Source organism: Rhinoderma darwinii, chromosome 6 (genome assembly GCF_050947455.1).
Source record: "Rhinoderma darwinii isolate aRhiDar2 chromosome 6, aRhiDar2.hap1, whole genome shotgun sequence".
NCBI classification, from domain to species: domain Eukaryota; kingdom Metazoa; phylum Chordata; class Amphibia; order Anura; family Rhinodermatidae; genus Rhinoderma; species Rhinoderma darwinii.
In genome coordinates, this window is record NC_134692.1 from 74062395 (window position 1) to 74081952 (window position 19558).

General features: G+C 40.0%; 1 protein-coding gene across 3 annotated transcripts in view; it reads right to left on the bottom strand.

Annotated features, from left to right (window-relative positions):
• PFKL (phosphofructokinase, liver type) overlaps nucleotides 1–19558 on the bottom strand; it is a 175090-nt gene that overhangs the window by 57582 nt on the left and 97950 nt on the right. For all 3 annotated transcript variants that reach the window (XR_012849520.1, XR_012849521.1, XM_075829946.1), the window contains exons 13-15: nucleotides 17885–18031; nucleotides 17646–17716; nucleotides 5846–5933 (exon numbers count right to left, since the gene is read on the bottom strand). Coding sequence is in view for 1 of the 3 variants with exons in the window: in XM_075829946.1 (XP_075686061.1) it covers nucleotides 5846–5933; nucleotides 17646–17716; nucleotides 17885–18031 (306 nt within the window). In the remaining 2 variants the exon portion in view is untranslated. The remainder of the gene's footprint in view (nucleotides 1–5845; nucleotides 5934–17645; nucleotides 17717–17884; nucleotides 18032–19558) is intronic.

The following is a 19558-nucleotide window of genomic DNA, read 5'->3' on the forward strand; positions in this document are numbered from 1 at the left end:
ATATATATATATATATATATAAATTGTATTTCCTATAAAATCGACATTGTTTATCATCCATACATCATATAAATTACGGCAGCACATTCTTTGTTATAAGGTATTATACCAATTGGAATAAATCTCTCTCTATATATATAAAAATGTATTTCTGTTGTCTGATCTCTGTTGCATATTCTTTATGCACAGCCAAACAACCGGACCAATCTGCAGCAAATTTGGCAAATAAGTAAATCACGCGCTTCCGTAGTTTTTAGACCGGGTTTAAGCTCTCTAGAACCCAACGTTCTCTACATATTCACAAAAGCAAATATGACGACACCACTGGCTTCCACATCAAGGACCTTCCTCCATTTCACATCAGATGACCAGTATTAGCCAATAGAAGCTTGCAGGTCCTTCATTTCATTCTTAGCCTCACTCACATACACACAGTTTTAGACCAGGTTTCCATAACAACCAAGCCATTTTTCTTTACTCGACGGGTTACTAACCGTAAACAAACTGTACCAATACTAGATTTGAGCACTCAAACCCTTTCATACCAGGCATGCCTCCAAAAAGGAACCCTGCACTTTGCCACAGGAGTCTTTCGTCTAAGCGCATGGCTGCTGCCCGAGCTGCTGAAATCTCTCAACAGAACCAAAGCCCGTGGATTTCAGCATTCTCATAAATTAAACCCCTTTCATACCAGTCCTGCCTCCAAAAAGAAACCCTGCACTTGGACTTTATTGGATACATTGGTTTGATATCAGTAGGAAATTATGTTTTTAACCACACACACACACAAACAGCAAACAAATAGACCAGTGTGAAGCCGGGTAACTCTGCTATTCTATATTATAAAAAGTGAATGTCTATTTGTCAGTCCTCTATAGGCATCCAACTGCCTGAACCAATTGACCCCAAATTTGGCACATAGGTACATCGTGTGTACAGGAAGGATTTCTTAAAGGTCCCGACGTTGCTGTTGTCAGCGATTATCACATGATCACGATCCAATACTATAAAAGCGATACAGACCTTCGCTTTTATTGTAAAGATGTTTTAATCTGGCAGTAGCTGGTAGTGCACTTTACAAGATAACCCTAGATGGGAATGTACAGGGCAAAGGTTACCCATAGCAACCAGATTACTGATGGCTAGGAGGAAAGCTGCATTACTAGCTGCAGAGACACCTCTTGCCCAACTGCAAGCTGATCAAATGCGTCATACTGCTGCTCAAGCTGCTGAAACTCCTCAGCAAACTCAGGCTCTCTCAGCAACAGATCAGACAGGTAGCTCTCAGAAGCGCAAATACTCCTGCCCGAACCCAGGCCAGTCAGCAAGCTGATAGAGCACATCATGTTCATGTACATCGTGCGAAAGAGTGGGCTTTCATGCAAGATGCCGTTTTCAATTATGCTCCAACCATAGTCTATGGCCAACTGGTAATAAAACGAACAATGCTGTTTATCAACAGGCTCCGTCACAGTCTTAGGACTCCATTTCCTACCAGTTTAGCCATTAGGTATTTAGGAAGTTAAAATTCAAATAAACCGTGTTTAAAGAGACTCTGTCACCACATTATAAGTGGCCTCTCTCCTACATAAGGAGATGGGCGCTATAATGTAAGTGACAGCAGTGTTTTTATTTAGAAAAACGATCTATTTTTACCACTTTGAGTGATCTTTAGCTTTATGCTAATTAGTTTCTTAATGCCCAAGTGGGTGTGTTTTTACTTTAGACCAAGTGGGCGTTGTACAGAGGAGTGTATGACGCTGACCAATCAGCTGACCATATATAAAGATGATTGGTAATACATTTAAAAAAAAAAACTATAGACATTTGGTATCTCCGTAATTGCATCGACCCTCAGAATAAAGCTTGGATAGGCAAAAGAACTATGAAGTTATAAACGACATAAAGTGAAACGTCAGATTTAAAAAATGAGGCTCTGTTAGGAAGGAAATAACTGGCTGCAGCGGCAAGGGATTAACATTAAAAAAAAAAAAAAAAAAGGTATATAAAGCCTTTAAATTAACTAAGTGCACCTATGTGTATAAATATAGGTATTTATGTGATTTGGGTCATGTTGAGGCGAGTGTATTATTAGTCATGTGTAAGGCGAGAAAATATTTGGTTTTTTTTTTCCAAAAGAGTGCAGGTTCTTCCCGCTCCCTCTTTTTTTTTTTTTTACAGTTCCTTTATTGCTCTTCTAATTTAGTCATCTACCTCATTTATTGTAAATTTGGGTTGCAGTACATAACTAAACAAAGCAGGCGAGGATGAATAACCACAGGTTTAACATGGGTGATGATTTTCGAAAGTACACTAAGTTTTAGACAGTGTAAACTTAGACAAGGCACTCAGAAATTGCACCAAATTGATCAAAGTGGTGCATGCTGTATGATAAATTTGGCGCATCTTGCTAGACACTTTTCTGTTCCTTATACCACCTATTTGGCTTAGTTTGCGGAATTATTTTGTGCCAAAATTTTGATGTATTTTAGGTGAAGGGCATCATATTTAGGCCATGCCTATTTTCACTAGACCACACACAATTTTCCACTAAGCCATGCACGTTAATAAATATGGTGCACAACATGTACGCCAGAATTATAGCTCAATTTTAACCAGTATTCTGGCACTTATTGAATAGTAAATCTGTCCCAGTGTGTCTACGCATCTGTGTCATGATCATAAGGGTATAACACCTATAGAACAAATCCCCAGTACAGCCAAAAATTAATTTTCAAATACTCAAGAACAGAGTCCTATTGGATTTATATATTTAATTTTCTAACTCCGGCTGGGCTAAATGAAATGTTAGAGAACACGCGCTAAAATATGTATTGAAAGCAGTCAGTATTTGCCCTTTACATTATGCATATATATGTGTTTACAAATATATATACATATACACACCCACACAATTAATGTATCTTTACCCGTTCCTTCCTAAACTCCAGTTTTTCCCATATATTATATATTTATTCCAATTAGTTTTACTATCTTAGAACAAAGAATGTGTTGCTATAATTTACAGGATGTATGGATAAAAAAAAATGTCGATTAGAGGAAATACAAAATATTTATATTTTTTCCTTTTTATTACCTGTAGTCTGAAACGGCAACAGCAGCAACATTGATGATAACAAATAGAAAGATTTTTTTTTCTGTAGAGTAACACTGTTACTTTTATTTAGAATAAAGTCCGGTTCATTTCCAGCTGTTGTCCTGATCGTAGTGTTCATGGGATGTGGAGTGATGTCTTTGCTCAGACATGGACAATCATCGGATGTGAGCGTTAGACCAGAGTTTTCGGTTTTGTTTGGTGTATCATAGACGTTTGATACTGTGCCGAAAAAAGGTTGGTATATAAAACGAAAATGCTGAAGAAGAATCTGTGTAATTGGGTTAACAACTGGCTGAGTGATAGAAAATACAGAGTGGTTATTAATGGTACATCCTCAGAGTGGGTCACAGTTACAAGTGGGGTTCCACAGGGGTCAATATTGGGCCCCCTTTTCATGTTTATTAATGACCTTGCAAAGGTTTTAGAGTATGATTTCAGTATTTGCAAACAATACTAAGCTCTGTAAAGTAATCAACACAGAGGATAATGTAATACTACAGAGGGATTTGGGGAAGCTGGAGGTTTGAGTAGAGAAATAAAGTTTAATGTGGATAAATGTAAGGTTATGCACTTGAACTGAGAAGACATTCTACAATTATGCATTAAATGGTAAAACACTGGGTAAAACTACTACAGAAAAAGACTGGGGATTTTGGTGGACAGTAATTTTAATTTTCTCAGCCAGTGCCAGGCAGCTGCTGCCAAGGCAAATAAAATCATGGGATGCATCAAAAGAGGCATAAATGCTCATGACAAGAACATAGTTTTGCCTCTATATAAATCACCAGTCAGACCACACATGGAATACGGTGTACAATTTTGGCCACCTTTGTATAAGGAGGACATGGCTGAACTAGAACGGGTGCAAAGAACGGCGACCAATGAAATTGAGGGTACGGGTGGATCGCAGTAACAAGAAAGGTGATAAAAATTTGGGGTTATTTAATTTAGAAAAAAAGACTGCTTAGGGGCAATTAAATGACAGTACAAATATATAATTGGACAGTACAGAGATCTTTCTAATGATCTTTTTACACCTAGGCCTGTAACAAAGGACAAGTGGGCATCAACAAGTGGAAAAAAGGTTTCACCCGCATCAGACGGGGATTCTTTACTGTGAGAGAAGTGAGACTATGCAATTCTCTGCCACAGGATTCTTTGAGCAAATTCAAGAAGGGCCTTGATATTTTTTTGAAAAATATGATTTTACAAGTACTGATTACTAGATTCTGGAGACGGGACGTTGATCCATGGATGTATTCTAGTATTTGGAGTCGGGTAGGATTTATTTATTTTTTTGGCAATTGACATCCACCTCATTGGGATTTTTTTTTTTGCCTTCCTCTGGATCAATTATAGGATTATAGGTTGGATTTGATGGACCTGTGTCTTTTTTTTCAACCTTATCAACTATGTAACCATGACGATCATCCTCAATGCGGTCTCTGTAGTACAAATAGTGTCCCACAATCTGCTGTTACTCATCTTTCTTTTTGTTTTTTTTCTTTTCATTGTTGCCACATTAATGTACTTTGAAGGAATATTTTAAAGCAGTCTTTTAACAAGCCGGATTGATTCAATTATATGGACGTTATACTTTTTGTATTGGCCAACGGACATAAATTACGTCATGCCTGATTCCATCCCCTTCCTGTTTTTTACCTTTTTATGTATTTGTGTGATATCTTTTACTGTTATTCATGACCTGATGAAGGGCCCTGTACGGTCCTGAAACATGTTGCCTATGTACCAATTAAACCAATTTCGCTCAAGCAAGAATTCTCATGCGATTGATGTGCCAAGTGCCCAGTCCCTATATTGCAACTTTTACCTGCCTCTATATTTATCATCCCCCAGGTGGAATCGGTTTCCACAGGTGAAGCTGTGGCCGGCAATATATTCTTCTCCTCATGCCCTTAAGTAGCGTTGTGCCTATGTCAGCACAAGTATAATAGGTGATGGTTTACCTGCTACCTATACATTTCTGCCTCAACGCTTAAATATTACCTTAGTGGAGCGCTGCCTCCTTATCTTTTATCTCTCCATTTTCTCACAGTACAGTAGTGCACAGTGCCACCAAACTCTGCACGTAAATTAACAGACTATTGGCAAAAAGACAGTCCCTTAGCCTGTTAATTTACTTGGTGTGGGTGGGAAAGGGTTAAGGACCAGACTGTAATAGTAGTTTAATACAGGCCTGGACAAATCTTACTCAGTTCTAGGAGCCACCTCATAAAACTTATGAGCAAGCAATGACACCCTCTATATACACAGTAAGGTCAAGCTCCCTCAACCCAGTTATGGCAATCTTTAAATCTCTCCTCCCTATTGGACCTGAATATTGGCAAATAAAGCAAGCAGCACACACTTTGCAACAAGGATGTATGAACCCTGCCATACAAATCACAGGATCCCCCCCCCCCTCCCCCGCAACCAGAAGTAGTAGTAGTAGTAGTAGTAGCAGCAGCAGCAATCCCCGTTCCCTCAGTAGTAGTAGCATGTACCCCCCCCCCCAACAACCCTCTTTAGTAGTAGCATGAGGTTCCCCTCTTTCCCCCAATAGTAGTAGAAGCATAGCTCCTCCTTCCCCCAATTAGAAGTAGCAGCAGGGTCTCCCCTCTTTTCCTGGGAAATAGGAGCAGCAATATCACCAGCTTCACCCCAATAGTAGCTACAGCAGAAATGTCCTACCTTTCCCCATATAGTAGCTACAGTATTAAAATTTACCTCAAATCCACCGATGACCAAAAGAGCTTGGATGCTGTATTTTCTTATGTTTTCCACAATCTTTTGCATACACGTCTTCGGAATTGTTCTTACAAAGTAGAGTAGATAAATAATTACATAAAGCACATTTAAGTAAGTATCATGTCCATGCCAATGAAAGCTACACGACTCTCACTAACATTTCCTTTGACAACACAATGGAGTATGAAATCTGCTGCAGAAGGTTTTTTGGTGTAATGAAAAAGTTATACATTTTATAAAGCTACCAGCCGGCAGTTTTTGAAGGGTTTTCTTATATCCGAGATTATTAGGAATTTGAGCATGTGCAGGATTCATGTCAAACATGCAGTCCCATCTGTGGGCAGCATGTTATTAAGCAGAAGGATATGAGCAGACTGATATATAGTTTTGTGGGAATAGGTTCAGGATAACTGGAAATTTTTTTTAAACTCATTTTATTTAAGAATTCCAGTACAAAATTTAACAAATATACAATAAATGTACATAGGAAGGAAAATAAAAGTTTATAACAATGTTTGACATTGGTTGTATACAAAAGGAGTATTTGCTCATGGAGAATAGATACAGAAGCCATGTTTATACATTCAACAAATTAGAACATGAATAATCCCTGAGCCAATTCACATATGATCAGTATATAAAGTTAGTATTCATCCATTCAAATTATGCAATAGCGAGCCCCTCAAATCCTCATATCTGTGCATAGTGTACTGGGTAAGTGAGCAAATACACCATCCCCTCCCAGACTCCAGGGAACTTGTGTACACAACCCCTATTTGTATAGATTATCCATTCATATGGGAGGATTGAACTAGTGAGACTTCCATTTAGAGAGTTTAGGAGATCACTGATCAATCCATCGCAATGCAATACTTTTGCTCGCCACAAAAATAACTTCTCTAAGAAAACTCCTGACGTAGTGAGGTCATTTATCTTCCAATAGAATACCAAACAAACAGACTTACCTGTGGGGACATAGGGATTGGAGTCTGTAACACTTCTGGAGGGAAGTGGTGGATACGGTTTCTGAAAGAAGAAATCAATGGACACACCCATATCATGTGCCAGAAGTCCGATCTCTGAAATCAGTATCTATGACACTCCGTGGTAGGACACCTATTCATTTTATGTAATCTCACGGGCGAAAAATAGCTCTGATGTACAATAGAAAGTTGTATAATTTTGTTATTAGCTGCAGGTGACACATAAGAAGGGGGGGGGGTATCTCCCCCCCCCCCCCCCGGTCCTCACTAGACAGGTCTAGTATTTGACTATTGTATGCACCCCATGTTGAGTCCAAAAATTAGGATCTAATGCATCTGATAAATGCAAAAGTAATGGATTATGGCACAGAAAAATGTCCGTCTGAATATCTGAGTAAGTAGCCTCTTAGTAGCTGGCCACACCTGTAAGGCCACTTTGTTTAACCCCCACCCGTATGAGTCAGTGACTGTACGTCCTGGCGAGAGGTTACTTCCCGTACCAGGACATACAGTTACTGAACCGTTCCCAGAGCTCACTGTCTTAATGGACAGTGTCCGGGAACTGGGAGATCAGCTGTTCACGACAGCTGACACTCCCATGTCACCGGCAAGCGGTCCAACCATGGCGATCGCTGCGATTAACCCCTTAAATGTGACGGTCTGCAGCCGCGTTTAAATTCTTTGTAGAAGATCAGCACCCCCATGACGCAATCGCATGGGTGCCGATGGTTGGTCTGCCAAGTACGGAAACCTATGGGGACCCGACTCCGGCCGGTTCTGTTAGGCTTGCTGACAGTGTCTCCGTAGGTAGCACAAAATATTAGTATCGCGATCAGTGTTGTAGACCTTCAAGCCCCCTGGTGGGACAAAAAAAAACTGTTAATAAAAATGTATAAAAATACAAATTTTCAAGTTAAAAGAAAAACAAGAAACACAAAAATGCCTTTTTCCAGCATAACAGTTTTATTATTGGAAAAAAAACTAAAAACTATACATAATTGGGATTACCGCATCCATAAAGATCCGACCTACAAAATGGTCATGTAGTTTATCCCGCACAGTGAGCGCCGTAAGAAAAAAATATGAAAAACAATGCCAGGATTTCTGTTTTTATGTCACATCTCCTCCCAAAACATGGAATAAAAAGTGATCAAAAAGTCATTTACTGCAAAATAGTACCAATAAAAATGACTGCATGTCCCGCAGCAAAACAAGCCCTGACACAGATTTGTCGAGCCAAAAATAAAAAAAGTTAAGGGTCTTAGGCCTCGTTCTCATCAGTGTCGGGTTCCGTTCAGGAGTTCTGTTAGACCTTTCCGTCGGAGGAAGCCATGAATGGAAAGCCAAACGGAAACCATAGCTTACGTTTGCATTACCATTGATTTGAAAGGTAATGCTTCCATTGAAAATGGTTTCAGTTTGTTTCCGTTCCGTAAGGTTTCCGTTTATTCGAGGAGAAAGACTTGCTCCAATTTACAGTATGTACAGGCCAGAAAAGATCACAAATTTATTCAAAGCTGCAATGGCCAACGTGAGAGAATCTCTAGGTCGGGACATGAAGAGAAACCGGTCATCAGCATAGAGACCTACCCTGTCCTCCCTCTGGCCCAGCATCACTCCTTTATATTACAGATGTTGTCTATTGTAGTGCCAAAGGATCTAGGGCGAGAGTGAATAGCAATAGGGAGAGGGGACAGCCCTGCTTAGTACCTCTATGAAGATGGAAGAAAGAGTTGAGGATATCAATGACAAGTATCTGTGCCCTAGGCGCTTTATAAAGCATTGAGACCCATTGTATGAAATGGGGGCTGAAGTCAAATCACTTCAGAGTTTCAAGTTGGGCCATTCAATGGAATGGAAGGCTTTCGTGGCATCTAGAGACGCCTTTGCCCAGTGAGCCTTTATTGCCACGCCAACCTTGGTTACTACCTGGACCCTTCAAATATTGTCATACGTGAATTTCCCTGGCATAAAGCCTAACTGGTCAGCATGTATCACCTGCAGTATTACCTGGTTAAGTCTATTGGTCAACACTTCTAGTGTTGGCCAATAAACAACGAAATTAGTCTGTAAGAACCACACTCCGTGGGGTCCTTATCCAGTTTTAACAGTACAATTATAGTGGTGTCATACAAAGTCTCAGGAAGCATACCAGTTCTCAATGCTACAGGGTACATGGAGCACAAACTAGGGATGAGATGGTCAGCAAATCTATGATACGCCTCTATGGAAATTCCTTCCGAACTGGCGCATTTCCCTTAGCCATGTCCTACAAAGTCTGTAAAACCTCTTCTAAGGTGATATCGCTCTTCAGGAATTCCCTACCCGACTCATCCAGAGCTGGAAACTCTGGGCCGTCCATGTATGACATGTAATCTGAGATGTCATACGAGGTCTGAGTGCAGATCTCTGTAAAATTGGGCAAATCTGTTGTCAATCCTTGGGGTATCAGAGGCGGGGCCTAAAAGGCTTCCAATACCAACAGCAAGATGGTGCTGGCTCAGCTTCTGGCTTATAAGCTGAGCCGTCATCAGCAGTGGGGGTCCGCTGTATGTTTCAGCGGACACCCTGCTGTAACGTCAGGAACTGGAGCTAACTCCGATCCCTGCCATTAACCCATTAGATGCATCGATTGAAAGCGATCGCTGCATCTAAGTGGTTTTAAGCAAATCGGCTACTGTCTGTTACTATGGCAACAGGAGACGGAGCCTGATCGGCTTGCTGTTAGTGAACTGACAGTTCTAATACATTGCACTAAATGGGTAGTGCAATGTATTAGAACATCAAATTAACAGTTTGACTTTCAAGTCCCCTAATGGGACTAAAAAGTGTACAAAAAAAAGTGAAAATAAAAGTTGTAAAAAAATAAAATAAAAACACAATTGTCATTTTTCCCTTATCAAGTCATTTATTATTGACAAAAATAAATAAACCATATATATTTGGTATCACTGCGTCCGTAACGACCTGAATTCTAAAAACATTATATTATTTATTCCGAGCAGTGAACACCGTAAAAATAATCTAAAAAACATTGCCAGAATTAGTTTTTTTGGTCAATTTGTCTTTCAAAAATGTAAATAAAAAGTGATCAAAAAAGTTGCATGTATCCAAAAACGGTTCCTATAAAAACTATAGCTCTCGCAAAAAACAGTCCCTCATACAGCTCAGTCGACTAAAAAATAAAAAAAGTTCGGGCTCTTATAACATGGTGACAGAAAAAATACATTCTTATTGCAAAATAAATTTTAATGTGCAAAAAGTTGTGAAACATAAAAAAGTGCTATAAATTTGGTATTGCCGGAATCGTACTGACCTTAACATATAACATGTCATTTATGACGCGTGGTGAACGCTGCATAAAAAAACCCCTAAAAAATCATGCCAGAATTGCTGTTATTTTTGTCACCTTGCCTCCCAAAAAAAAGAATAAAAAGTGATCAAAAAGTCGCATGTAACCCAAAATGGTAGCAATAATAACTACAGCTCGTCCCGCAAAAAAAACAGCCCTCTTACCACTACATTTATGAAAAAATAAAAGTTAAGGCTCCAATAAGTCAGGAAACAAAAATATGCAGTAGTGCAGGCCAGAGGGGGATATTTCTTCGGTTTCAAGAGGCGATTTATCAAGGCGCTAAAATTAGGGAACCAGGAAGGATAGGGCCCAAAACATATCTGCTGGAAGCGTGGGTGCCCATATTATACCAGGGCAACACTTCCCAGCAAAATTCCCAAAACTGCAAAGGTGCGGATTGTGGACCAAAAGGGGGATAAGAAATGACACCATTTATCAGTGCAACAGTGGCCTGTGCAGAAAGGATTACTTCACAACGGAACACACATCTATGGATTTTACCCCATTATTATACCCCTGATGTAGTCTGCCCAGCTTACATATTCCCCTACATTATAAACTAAAATACCAGTAAAACTCCAAACAAAACTACTAGCAAGCAAAATCCATGCTCCAAAAGCCAAATGGCGCTTTCTCCCTTCAGAACCCTACAGTGTGCCCAAACAGCAGTTAATTTCCACATATATGGCATCGCCAAACCAGGGAGGACCATTTTAACAATTTTTGGGGTGTGTGCCTCACTGAAGTGTCATATCCAGGGAAAAATTGCTATTTTTACTTTGCACCATACACAGCGCATTCATTTATGGAAAAGATCTGTGGGGTGAAAATGCTCACTACACCCCTTAATAAATACTTTGAGGGGTGCAGTTTCCAAAATGGTGTCACTTCTCAGGGGTTTCTTTTATTATTTCACATCAGAGCCTCTGCAATTGTGAACCAATACTTTGTAAGTCGCCAAATTAGGCTTCAATTTCGCATGGTACTCTTTCGATCCTGAGCCCTGACGATCGTCCAGGCAAAAGATTAGGGCCACATGTAGGGCTTTTCTAAAACCGGGAAACACAGCATAATAATTAGAGAGCTGTCTTGTTATGGTGGCACAAGCTGGGCACCACATATTGGCATATCTATGTAAAAAATCCCATTTTCACTCTGCAATATCGAGTGTACACTAATTTCTACAAAACACCTGCGGGGTTAACATGCTCACTACACCCCTAAGTGAATACCTTGAAGGGTGCAGTTTCCAAAATGGGGTCATTTCTGGGGGGTTTCTACACTGTTTTGGTCCCACAGGGGCTTTGCAAATGCGACATAGCGTCCAGAAACCAATCCAGCAAAATCTGCGCTCCAAAAGACAAGTGGCGCTCCTTCCCCTCTGAGCCCTACTGTGTGCCCAAACAGCAGTTTATGACCACAAATGCGGTATTGCCATACTCGTGAGAAATTGCTTTACAAATGTTGGGGTTCTTTTGTTTTCTTTATTTGTTGAGAAAATGAAATAATTTCGGCTAAAGCTACATACTCTGGAGAAGTTGCTTTACATATGTTAGGGGGCTTTTTCTTCTTTATACCTTGTGGAAATTGTTGTTTTATTTTTAGCTAAAACTACATCTTATTGGAAAATGTAAAAAAATTTATTTTCACGTCCAAATTCTAACACCTATGAAACACCTGTGGGTTCAAAATGCTCACTACACCCCTAGATGAATTCCTTGTGGGTGTAGTTTCCAAAATGGGGTCTTTTTTGGGGGTGTTTCCTTTGTTTTGGAATCACAAGACTTATTCAAACCTGACATGGTGCCTAAAACTTAATCTTATAAAAAGAAGCCACCAAAATCCACTAGGTGCTTTTTTGCTTCTGAGGTCAGTGCCTCAGTACATTACCACACTAGGGCCACATGTGGGATATTTCTAAAAACTGCAGAAACTGGGCAATAAATATGGAGTTGAGGTTTTCTTGTAAAACCTTCTGTGTTACAGAAAAAAATTAATTAAAGATGAATTTCTGCAAAAAGAATGTAATTTGTAAATTTTCACCTTTACATTGCTTTAATTCTTTGAAAAGCCTAAAGGGTTAAGAAACTTTCTAAATGGTTACGAATACTTTGAGGGGTGCAGTTTTTAAAATGGGTTGATTAAGGGGGGATTTCTAATATATAGGGCCCTCAAAACCACTTTAGAACTGAACTGGTCCCTGAAAAAATAGCCTTTTGAAATTTTCTTGAAAATGTGAGAAATTGCTACTAAAGTTCTAAGCCTTGTAATGTCCTAGAAAAATAAAAGGACGTTCAAAAAAACAATGCAAACAAAGTAGACATGTGGGAAATGTTAACTAGTAACTATTTTGTGTGGTATAACTATCGGTCTTTCAAGCAGATGCATTAAAATTTTGAAAAATAATAATTTTTATCAAATCTTGGTGTTTCTCACAAATAAATATTGAATTTATCGACTAAATTTTTTTTTTACTAACAAAGTCAAATATGTCACAAGAAAACAATCTCAAAAACACTTGGATAGGTAAAAGCTTATAAGCTTTCCAAAGTTATCACCATATAGAGTGACACGTCAGATTTGAAAAATAAGGCTCTGTCAGGAAGGCCTAAAGTGGCCACAACGGGAAGGGGTTAACTGGTTGCCCAGTTCAAAATGTTTGGTGAGGAATTTCCTGCTAGCCTTTTCTTGTAAAAGCAATAGATATTGCTGCCCAGAGTGTAACCAGTTAGATTTATTAGTTTCTAAAGGAACCGCAATGTATTGCTCCTCCATGCACAGCATTTCTGAGCTAAATCCTGCTCATCCGTAGTCGCCTCCTTAAAAACTATATGGTAGAGCAAAGGCATCCCCTAAGATACGCTTTGAAGGTGTCCCATAAAATCAAGCACAATAGAGGGAAGTCGGCACCACTCTCAATCTTCACAGCATGGAACAGGCAGATAGATGCAAGTGGAGTCAGGGTTTCCTCATTTAAAGAGACTCTGTCACCACATTATAAGTGCCCTATCTCCTACATAAGGAGATGTTCGCTGTAATGTAGGTGACAGTAATGCTTTTTATTTAGAAAAACGATCTTTTTTCACAACGTTAGGAGCGATTTTGGTTTATGCTAATGAGCTTTCTTAATGCCCAAGTGGGCGTACTTTTACTTTCGACCAAGTGGGCGTTGTACAGAGGAGTGCATGACGCTGACCAATCGGCATCATGCACTCCTCTCCATTCATTTACACTTCACTAGCGATATAGATATATCTCTATGTGCAGCCTCTGTCCAGGGTGCTGAAAGAGTTACTGCCGATCAGTACAGCCCTATAACTCTTTCAGCACCCTGGACAGAGACTACCGCTGGACAGGGAATACCATGCGCGGCGCTCACAATATAGATTAATGGTTCATTAAAAAAAATTGTAACAAAAAAAGTTACTACTTACCCAGAACTCCCTGCTTGCCTGCTTCTTCCTCAAGTCCGGCCTCCTGAGATGACGTTTCAGACCATGTGACCGCTGCAGCCAATCACAGGCTGCAGCGGTCACATGGACTACCGCGTCATCCAGGGAGGTCGGACTGGATGTCAGAAGAGGGACGAGTCACCAAGGCAAGGTCCAGGATACGTATGAACTTATTTTTCTTAATATCGCTGGGTTCCAGCATTGCTCAGCAGCCTCTTCGCTCTATCAGTGATGATAGAGAGAAGGGGCTGCCGATTAGTGCAGTGCGATATCTGTCTCTATGTGTACCTCTGCCGCCCAGCCTTCCGTGTGCCTTCAGTTTTTTTGGACGGCTCCATTGACTTGCATGGGCCTCATGGTCACGGAATCTCGGACCAAAGTAGGACATGCTCTACTTTGGTCGGAATGGAGCAACGGTGTGCATGGCCCCATTGAAATGAATGGGTCAGGGTGCTAGCCGTCAGAAAAACGGCTAGCACCCTGAACGAAAAGACTAAAGTGGGCATGAAGCCTAACAGTTATAGATACCATCCTAAAGTATTGCACGTCTGAAATAACCAGGATATTCCCTTTAGCATATAAATAGTCGTACCATCGCCTAGGGCCGATGTCACACATTCCCTTGTCAATAAGTGCAGATTCATAGATATGTACGTATACATATGCAAAAGTTCACTTTATGAGGCAGAACCCAAAACGATGGCAATGAAAAAAAAAAATCAAAAGAACAATAAACTGAACAAGCAATGTAAGGTCGTATGGATAAAAGTGCCAGAACATGCCTAAAACAGTGGCAAGGTAAAATACGGGAAGGATCCCGTTCAACATCAAATTACTTCTAGTAACAGCTCCCACATTGCAGGTATATCACTTAAAACATATATAGAGCAATGAGTCTCAGGAAGATCGAAGTCATACAGAACAAAAACATAACAAATATATGGACCGGTCAGGCATCATGGGGGATCAGACTGAGTATTAGGACGCAGAGCCACACGGAGGTCAGCCAGCAGCTAAAATATTCAGGCCCGGACCAGTCACAGGAGTGATAGTCACCCAACATGGGGGACAGCAAATAAAATTAGACCGGGTCAGTCAGGAACCTGTAAGGAAATTAAAAAAAAAAAAAAAAAGGTTTAGCCAAATAGAAAAGATACATGTGCAGTAATCTGCTCCTCTGCCATCCAAGCTTCATGTGACAAGAGCGGCAACTGGCAGTACGTCAGTCCCAGGTCGAGGATCAGTTATGTCGAGGTTCTGGTCAGCGGCTCACCCACTCATCAGCTTCCAGGGGAGAGTTGCAGAATAAGGAACATTCCCTGTCCACCACCCTTAGTTGTGCAGGATAAGACATGGAGTAGGGTACATTGAGGTCTTTCAGACATCTCTTAACAGCCATAAATATTGCTCTCCTTTTTTGTAACTCAGCCGAAAATTCAGGAAAGACAGAAACCGCTGCCCCATTAAACTTAATGTCCGTTAGCGGACGGATCAAGGGCAGAATCGGTCATTGCAAATCAGTAGGCGAGCAAGTAGTGGCCTAGATGGGGCTCCAGGCAGGGGCAATCGCGCAGGCACTGTATGAGCTCATTCCATAGTAAAAGCCTGTAAGAATGGCACATCAGGGAGTAATTCCTGAATCCATTTTGCAATAAACTCTGCGGATTTTGATCTTGTGCTTTTTCGGGTAGGCCTATCATGCAGTTATTGTTCCGGCAAAGGTCGGTTTTCCAGGTCATCAAATTTTTGTTTCCACAGTTCAGCGGCAGATTCGAAGGCTGCAATGGTGCCCGGTATGTGCAGAGCTCTGTCCTCTATGCCGGAAACGCGATCCTCCAAATGTGTCATGCACTCGCGCAGGGCTTGCAGGTCATGTCTGTTGAGGCCTATGTCGATTTTGACCTCCTCCAACTTGCCCATAACAGAGGTCTTGTATGCCGAGATTGCCGCCAGCACCTTGTTCGTTACCTCTGTCAGGGTGGGCTCGTGGTTCCCCCTCTGCTGCATGTGGGTCCTGTGCAGAGCGTCCAGATGACTATCCTCTTCGAGTACACTGTGGCAGAGGGGAGTGGTCGCCATCTTGCCCCTCTCCCCTAGCGAATTCCTGTAGGCTTTTATCCGCCCATTTGGCCTGGGTTGAAGTGTCCAGTGGGCAGTCCTACTCAGCGATTGGCAGCTATTTCTGTTTGCACACTAATGCAGGAAAATCATTGGTTGAGACTGGCAACTGGACTCTTAAGCCAAAAGTGAGCAAGAATTTAAAATCAATAAATTACAGGTTATCCTGAATCTTTTTCCACAAAACTATATATCAATCTGCTGAGCTCCTGCAACATAATTCTGGCAGATTGGACAGCATGGTCGACGTGACAGGTGTCCTCTAAGCTTGTGCAACATTTTCAATAGCAGAAACTTGTTGGACTGCTATGCCTGGTCAGAAATACATATAATGACATGCTCTCTAATTTACATAAATCCATGCAACAATTTTCAGAATTTGGCACAAGTTCTGGTATATTTTGCATAATTTTTTTAAGGGACTTGTACGGGAGTAGAAAAACATGGCTGATTTTTTTTTCTAAAAACAGTGCCATAAATGTCCACAGGTTGTACTTCAATGGAGCTGAGCTGTAATACCAGATGCAATCTGTGGACAGGTGTGGTTCTGTTTCTGATAGAAAGCAGCCATGTTTTTCTAATCCTGTACAACCCCTTTAACGTTAAAAAAACAAAACATTGGCATAAAGACAATTTACACCTCCAACATATTAATAAATCTCCCTACTAAGATCTGTTCACACATTGCGGTTTATTTATTTTTTGGCCGTTTTTCAGAACTTCTCTATTAGTAAGACAAAGGAGTGCATCCAAAAAAGAAAAAGAAACTGTACAACGGAAACACTAGTTTGTCTTCTGTATTCACTCCTGTATTTGGCTCAGAAAACTGCCACTAAAACTGCATGTGTGATTTAAGCCTTAGGACAGAGTTATGATCAGACACTGCAGCTAAAATTTAAGGTAGTCTCGGCTGTAATGGGAGCCTTAAATACACCTCCCTTTTCATCAGTGGACTCCCCAATACCTTTACACTGCAGCTTTGTAGGTGCTCAGATTGGTTGCTGTGCATAAAGGGCATATGGAGAGGATATTGCTTACAGCAAGCGTAGAAGAATTAGAAACTACAGGAAACCAAGCCACCAGTGAGATGATGAGGATTATCCTCCTGGTCATTTACACACATTAAACTTTTTAGCACTTTTTTAACCTTGCTCAAGTCTAGCAATTTTAAAAATCTGGTCAAATGTCTATATTTAATTTCTTTCTTTAGTTAGTTATAGGAGTCTCTGTTAGTGACAATGTGACAATCCATGAGGCAGAATTAGATATAGCCTACATTTTAAATAGTACAGCTTGACAAAAGATAATATTTTAGAGACATATGTTTTGGAGAAATTCTTTTTATTTTCTGGGGATATTTTTTTAAACTGTAGGTTTCTTCAAACATAAACATGACAAAATCTGAACTATTCTTAGGGCCTGTTCACATCGACTACGCTATTGTTTCCGCAAAAAAAACGGAAACCTTACAGAACGGAGACAAACGGAAGCCATTATCAATGGAAGCATTACCATTGAAATCAATGGTAATGCAAAGGAAGCTATGTTTTCCGTTTGCCTTTCAGTTCGTGGGTTCCTCTGACAGAAGGGTCTGATAGAACCCATCAACGGAACCGAACGCTAATGTGAACACACCCTTAGTTCAACAACACATTTTATTTGTATTGTGTTTTATAATTTCAAAATTTAAGCATGATGAGAAATAGCTCACCTATGAATAATCCCCCCCCCCACATACAGCTCCACATTAGTAACTGCTGTTTCATAGAACACCTGTTTTTTTCTTGTATATTTTTTACTTCGCTGTAACACAACAATCGCTGTAGCACTATTTTCTATAAAAAATATAAATGTGGAAACATCTGACATACCTTTTTGTTCCTAGCATTGACCCACCGCGGCCCAGCCATCCAGCAACATCATGCCAACCTACTTCATTAATCTATACAAAAAAACATAAAATTCTCGTCTATGTGCAGATAAATCAAAACACTTACATTAAACAACAAATAGATGTTTGAGACAAATAGATAAAATATGAAAAAAGAATCTTAAAACAATGTTGGACTTGACAAATTTTTGAAGCAGAGTTTACAAATTTAATCTGTACCTGCCCTTTTGACAGCCCTTCAAATCCATCATTCACAGTGTAGATCGTATGGCCCTCAAAAATTCCAATTCTCACAGCGGACCGGACAGCAGCATTCATTCCAGCAGCTGGAGCACCCACATTCAGAATTGCAATGCTGAAGTTGCTCTTAAGTACAGAAGAAAATAATGTCAAAACCTACCAGAACATTCAAGTATAAATCAACTCTTGAATAAAATCTCCCAGTAGTAAAGGTTTAGCAAAAAAAACCTCAATTATTCAGAATTCATTCATGTGGATTACCAGTGAATTTTGTTCCACGGCTAAAAAACCTTGTTCCGTCAGGATAAGGTATCAAAATTGAAAACTCTTCACCTTGTAGAGTCAGAATTATGTTAAGTAAGGGAACACCACTTACCAGTGACATCCATACTAGAACTGCTGGGGTAATGAAATGTATTAATATATAGTGCTCGGTCCATCCTTCCCCTTAAAGTCTTAGTGATAATGGATTATTGTGCTTAAAAAGAGGTCCTTGGAACTTAAACAGTGATGGATCTTTTTTAGAATAGGCCATTAATGTTTGATCTTAGGAATCTAACATCCGCAACCCCCTCCTCCCCTCAATCAGTACGTTGAAGGGGCCGCAGCACTAATTGTTCAAACAGTACGGGTGGATGTGCCTGGTACTGCAGTTCAGTTCAATTCAGGCGAATGGGACGGAGCTGCAGTACCTTGCACAGGTACCTGGTGGAGCTCTTGATACACACTGGAGATAAGGTAGCAGAGAGCCTCAATTATCTGATTTTGATAAGAGGGCACGATATGGTACACTGCAGTGGAATGCTCATCTTGAATCCTAACTGCTCACAGGTTTGTACGAAAAGGTCATGTGAGGTTATGTTAACAGAAGATTACCTGGGGCAACCACACAAAAAAAACTACAAACATACTGTATAAAGGAAAAGTACTGGATGGATAATTAATACATGTTAATTATTAGGGCTTTAATTTGTTGTAAGGTATCAGGTGACAAAACAGCAAAGCAACATTAACCCCTTCCCTCTTTGGCCACTTTTGACCTTCCTGACAGAGCCTCATTTTTCAAATCTGACATGTTTCAGTTCATGTGGTAATAACTTTGGAATGCTTTTACCTATCGAAGCGATTCTGAGATTGTTTTCTCGTGACACATTTGACTTTATGTTACTGGCAAAATTTGCTCGATATGTTCAGTATTTAATTGTGAAAAACACCAAAATTTTGCGAAAAATTGCAAAAATTTGCATTTTTCTCAATTTAAATGTATCTGCTTGTAAGGCAGGCAGTTATAACACACAAACTTGTTCCTAATTAACATCCCCCATATGTCTACTTTAGATTGGCATCGTTTTTTTTAACATCCTTTTATTTTTCTAGGACGTTACAAGGCTTTGAACTTTAGCAGCAATTTCTCACATTTTCAAGAAAATTTCAAAAGGCTATTTTTACAGGGGCCAGTTCAGATGTGAAGTGGCTTTGAGGGCCTTATATATTAGAAACCCCAAAAAGTCACCCCATTTAAAAAACTTCACCCCTCAAAGTATTCAAAACAGCATTTAGAAAGTTTCTTAACCCTTTAGACGTTTCACAGGAATTAAAGCAAAGTAGAGGTGAAATGTACAAATTTCATCTTTTTTTGCAGAAATAAATTCT